We start from the raw sequence: 5968 nt of genomic DNA, 5'->3' as shown, positions 1-5968 counted from the left end.
TATGAATTTTGTGTGAGATAATGTGGTACTCTAATACATTGCAAATTCCCTTTCAGGAAATATATAAAGAGTATGCACAAATCAGCGCTCAGAAGCTTTGTCTCAGAAGGTTCAGCATGCAACATCAGAACATGGTCTGGCAAGACATCGGAAGATGGTCAAGGCAGAATCAGAACATGGGTCTATGGAAGCATCAGAAGAACTTGAGATCAGAAGCAGAAGCACTGAAGCTCTCATGGTATCACGCTCAGAAGCACTTCAAGGTCAGAAGACAAGAAGATGTTATGCACCAAGCTGTTTGACTCTGATGATATTCAAACGTCTTATTCACAAACATCAGATCAGAAGAAAGTACAGGTGGCAGGCTACGCTGACTGACAAAAGGAACGTTGGAAGCTATTAAAGGCAACGTCAGTAGACACAGCGTGAACAAGGCTCGAGGTAGTTGACAAAAGCGTGAAACATTAAATGCAATGCTGTACGGAACACGCAAAGCATTAAATGCTCCCAACGGTCATCTTCTCAAGTGCCTATAAATATGAAGTTCTGATGAGAAGCAAGGTTGACGATTTCGCTAACAATTAACTTGCTGAAACGCTGTTCAAACTAAAAGCTCAGAAACTTCATCTTCATCAAAGCTCACTACATTGCTGTTGTAATATATTAGTGAGATTAAGCTTAAACTTTAAGAGAAATATCACTGTTGTGATTATAGCTTTTCAGAAGCATTGTAAAACTCTTATTTAATTACATTAATTTGTAAGTAACTAGAATGATCAAGTGTTGATCAGGATACTCTAGGAAGTCTTAGCTTGTGTCTAAACAGTTGTATATAATTTTGGTTTGTGTGGCATAGAGAAGTATAAGAATCTCTTTCAAATAATGTAACCAGCAGTCCCAAATAATAGTCAAATACCATTGTCATTAGTCTTCTAACTAGTACGTAAAACGTAGTCACCAAGAAAACATAGAGAACCTACATGGCTCTTTCCAAGATGTGAAACAACACATGAACCACTCTTATTGTAGTCCTTATAAATACCACACCATTTGAGTTCATACACCATTCTCATCTTAAACATTTAACCATTTCAAAGTAGTAGAGATGGGAATGGGAATTGGTGAAATATGGTCACAAGTAGGTTCAATCATGGCTAGCATAATGTTTGTATCTGCCATGTATGAACGATTCTTCCCACAACATCTTCGTGGTTATTTTCTCAAATACACAGGCAAATTCTCAACCCTTTTCTATCCATATATACAAATCAAATTCCATGAACTATCCGGAGAGAAACTCAAACACAACGAGACTTACCAAACCATCCAAACATATCTCAGCTCAAATTCTTCCAAAGGTGCCAGAAAACTTAAAGCCGAAGTTGTCATAGATAGCCAAACCCCGCTTGTTCTAAGCATGGACGACAATGAAGAAATCGTCGACGAATTCAATGGAATCAAAGTTTGGTGGTCTGCAAATCACACCACTTCAAAATCACAAGCATTTTCTTACTATCCGGTTTCGGACGAGAAAAGATTCTTAACATTAACCTTTCATAAAAGAAACCGCGATGTTATAACTACGTCCTACATTCAACATGTGCTGGAAGAAGGAAAAGTGATTACAATGAAGAATAGACAGTTGAAGATTTACACCAACAATCCAAGCAACAATTGGTGGGGTTCTAGGACCTCGAAGTGGAGTCACGCTATTTTCGAGCACCCTGCGAGATTTGAAACACTTGCTATGGAGCCGGAGAAGAAAGAAGAGATCATAAACGATCTTGTGAAGTTTAAGAGAGGGAAAGAGTATTATGCGAAAGTTGGGAAAGCATGGAAGCGCGGTTATCTACTTTTCGGTCCACCAGGGACTGGAAAATCTACCATGATATCTGCTATTGCTAATTTCATGAACTATGATGTTTATGATCTTGAGTTAACAACTATTAAGGATAACAATGAGTTGAAGAGACTATTGATTGATACGTCGAGTAAATCAATTATAGTTATCGAAGATATTGATTGTTCCCTTGACCTCACCGGACAAAGGAAGGAGAAAAAGGAGAAAGATGATGATGAGAATGCGGAAAAAATGGATCCTGTAAAAAAGGCTGAGAAAGAAGAGCAAAAGAAAAGTAAGGTAACTTTATCTGGTTTGTTGAATTTTATAGATGGAATTTGGTCGGCGTGTGGATCGGAGAGGATCATAATATTTACGACGAATTTTGTGGATAAACTTGATCCTGCTCTGATTAGGAGAGGAAGGATGGATAAGCACATAGAGATGTCATATTGTGGATATGAAGCTTTCAAGGTGCTTGCAAGGAATTACTTAGATGTTGAATCTCATGATGAGTTGTTTCCGGTTATTGGAAAGTTGTTGGGAGAGACTAATATGACACCTGCTGATGTTGCTGAGAATTTGATGCCAAAGTCTATTACTCAAGATTCTGAGTCCTGTTTGAAGAATTTGATTCAATCTCTTGAGATTGAAAAGAAAAAAGCAGAGGAGGAAGCAAAGAAAAAGGTTGAGGATGAGGCAGAGAGAGAAAAACAAGAATTGAATAAAGAGAAAGAGAGGGTTAAGGATAATGAAAAATCAGAGGAAAAAGAAGTGAAGGAGAATGGTTTCACTCATTAATTTAGATTGGATTGGTTTTAGTGGTCTAAATAATATTTTAAAACTATTTAATAAATGCATACTAGTTATGTACTATATGTTTGAATAAATCTGTATTAGTTGCTTTAAAAAAATTCAAAAACATTGTGTTACAAGAACATCTCAGTTGATATGCAGTTACTTAAATTTGAATTAAGAATTTTACATATTTGAATGAAATGAATTTTAATTAATGCATGTATACTATTTTTTTCTAAAGATGGAATGAAAAACAGCCTGGATCCTACAAACAGTCTCTTGTTTTTAGCTAAACAGAGTAGGTGATGGGGTTTGAAAGTCAAATCACTTTTTTATTCATCCATAGTCCCACCAAATTTGTAATGCTCTATGATGACTTAAACCAACTATTGTAACATGCGTTGAAAGAGACCTTTCAAATTTACATTACAACCTTCTCTTTTTGTCAACATTTAGCTTTTGTTTTAACATTTTATAATGATGGAGGAAGGGAGAAAACTTAGCTCAAGTAGCTTTTGGTCATGGAGATACGGCGTCTAAGAAATGTTTACGCACTCAAGCAAGACTCCTAAACGGTAACAAAAAAAATTCTTTGAAGTTTAAATTCTTTGGGAATAATTAGAGATATACATGTCAATTCTCACTTGTACTTGTAGAGTTAAATGTGCTTGTGAGGCCATATGTATTGCTAGACACAATCATCAAAAGCTATGTTATTTTTACACTTCTTTTTGCATACACCATATTTTATGCCGTAAATTTTATCAAAGAAAAAAGTTGTTGCACCGCAATCAAGACAAAATAAATTGTTTAAAAAATATAATTTGTTAATGAATAAGGATTATCTCTATTTCTCAAAAAAATGGAGGTGTTCATTACTATAGTTTTAGAGTAAATAAAAAATATATCCACGCGCATTTTTAAAAGTTGTCACATTAATTACATATTTATGCATTAAAACTATAGTAATAGACACCTCTATTTTTTTTTTTAGAAATAGAGAGGATATTTACTCTTTGTTCATTGTATGTATGCGCATACGGGGTAAATGTAAAAAACTAGTATAAAGTTATCATTTCCCAATCATCAATTCTACATTTCATGTGTTTTTTTTACTCGTTTGAATGGTTTGAATGAGAACACCAACTATACTAGAAAACACAAATGACCTAGACAATCCTGACAACCTCACCAACAGACCATTAGGACAAAGAAGAGCTCCACCTTACTTGTCAGATTATGTATCTGATGATCCATTTGTTAATTAAAAATTGATATTATACTAGCGGGATACATGTGCGTTCGCACGGATACCAATTGGGTATGTTCGTTGGGTTAAAAAATTATTTTTTTTGAATCAATATAACTTTGATTAATTCAAAAAAGCAATATGTACACGGCGATCGCTCACGATCCAGCCAAGCTCGAAGCCTATACACACAAAAAAACCAAGAAGCACCACCTATACCATAAGGCTTGCTATGTAATTCCTATATTTCTTAACATTCCATGATTTATAGACTAAACTATCTATGATATCTTTTTCTATGTTTCCACTATAACTAGCATGTCCAAACACCTTGTCATTTTGCATTCTCCATATGGTGTAGATAGATTCAGTAACAGCACATTTAATTAAGCTTGCTCTCCAACTCTTCCCCTTACGATTCCTAATTATCCAATCCAATTCACTATCCCATGGCAGAGGAGTATGATTAACATGGATCCACTTTAGAACCTTCACCCACACTTCCTTCAAACCAGCACAGTAGAAAAACAGATGGTTGGTAGTTTCTTTTTCCAAACAAAAAGCACAACAGTCATCACTGATCATTCCAAACTTCTTCAATCTCTCCTTAGTAGCCAATCTTCCATTACACACTAGCCAGAGGATAAAGACTGCTCGAGGCCTAGCATAGTTGCCAAACATGAGGTGCCTCCACACTGGTTTCTCTTCATTAACTTTAAGGGCATTGTACACTTTCTTGGACTGAAAGTTCCCTCCAGTGCCAGTCAAATGAATATGCATTTCCTGATAGAGCAGTCTAGAGTGAAGCAAGTGTTTCATCATCCAAGACTGACTATCCTTTACCTGCATATGCAAAAAATCAAAATGTTTTAGATAGTATTCATGTATCCATTTAATCCACAAGGAATCAGCCTTCTTGTGAACATTCCACACCAGTTTTAGCATACAAACTTTGTTCCAGCATTCAAGATCCATTATATTCATACCACCATATGCCATGGGTCTGCAAAAAAAATTCCAGGCTATGGGAGATTTGCTTGATACATCCTTTCCTCCTGTCGACAAGAAGCTTCGACAGATAGAATCAATATGGTGAAGAACAACTTTGGGCAGTCGCAACACTTGCATCCAGAAATTCACAACAGAAAAGACTACACTCTTGATTAACTGCACTCTTCCAGCATATGTCAACAGTTTGGAGTTCCAATGAGTGACTTTATGAATAATTTTATCAATCAAAACCAAGCAGTGTTTGATGGCTAGCTTTTTGCTAGTTAGGGGAACACCAAGGTATCTAAATGGAAGCTCACCCTCTATAAATTTTGTGAGGTTTCTAAAAGTCTCCTTATCCCTATCACTCACACCACCAGTATAAATGAAACATTTATTACGATTCACGCACAAACCTGTGGATCTGGAGAAATAAGCCATTTGAGCAAGAAGCAGGTCCACAGAATCTTTGTCTCCTCTTGAGAACAGCAACAGATCATCAACAAAGGTAAGGCTTATAAGCTTCAACTTTTTGCATTTTGAGTGATAATGGAACCTGGGATTATTGACCAACTGCAGAAGAACTCTAGTGAGATACTCCATCATGAGCACAAAGAGCAAGGGGAGATTGGATCTCCTTGCCTGATCCCCCTTCTTGCCTTCATGCTTCTAGTGTATGTCCCATTAATATTAAACCTATAAGTAACAGTGGTGACTGTTTGCATAATCCACTTAATAAACTTGGCGGGAAATCCAAACTCCTCTAAAATCCTCTCTAAAGATCTCCAGTCAACCATGTCATAGGCCTTCTGCAAATCAATCTGCATCATACACTTAGGGGTAGAATGTTTCCTCTCATAGCCCCTTACAAGCTCATATGCTAGCAGAACATGATCTTTTAATTGCTGCCCTTTCACAAATGCTGCTTGATTTTTGGATACAAGATAAGGTAGCACAGAGCCAAGTCTACAAGTTAAAACCTTGGAGATAATCTTGTAAATTGTTGTACAACAAGATATAGGTCTATAATCCTTAGCATCCTGTGCCAAGTTTGATTTAGGGATAAGAGAAACCACAGAGGTATTGATACC

The 5968-nt window shown here is 36.3% G+C and overlaps 2 protein-coding genes across 2 annotated transcripts; one reads left to right on the top strand and one right to left on the bottom strand.

Moving 5' to 3' along the window:
• Positions 1 to 899: 899 nt before the first annotated feature.
• On the top strand, positions 900 to 2783 carry LOC131652799 (AAA-ATPase ASD, mitochondrial-like). The gene has a single exon (XM_058922756.1). The coding sequence runs from the start codon at positions 1106 to 1108 to the stop codon at positions 2639 to 2641; it is 1536 nt and encodes a 511-aa protein (XP_058778739.1). The 5' UTR covers positions 900 to 1105; the 3' UTR covers positions 2642 to 2783.
• A 1317-nt stretch (positions 2784 to 4100) lies between these two features.
• Positions 4101 to 5480, bottom strand: LOC131650488 (uncharacterized). Its single transcript, XM_058920194.1, has one exon. The coding sequence runs from the start codon at positions 5478 to 5480 to the stop codon at positions 4101 to 4103; it is 1380 nt and encodes a 459-aa protein (XP_058776177.1).
• Positions 5481 to 5968: the final 488 nt, after the last annotated feature.

This window comes from Vicia villosa, linkage group LG2 (assembly GCF_029867415.1).
Source record: "Vicia villosa cultivar HV-30 ecotype Madison, WI linkage group LG2, Vvil1.0, whole genome shotgun sequence".
Taxonomy (NCBI): Eukaryota; Viridiplantae; Streptophyta; class Magnoliopsida; order Fabales; family Fabaceae; genus Vicia; species Vicia villosa.
The sequence above is the reverse complement of the archived record's forward strand: the minus strand, read 5'-3'. Positions and strand labels throughout refer to the sequence as shown.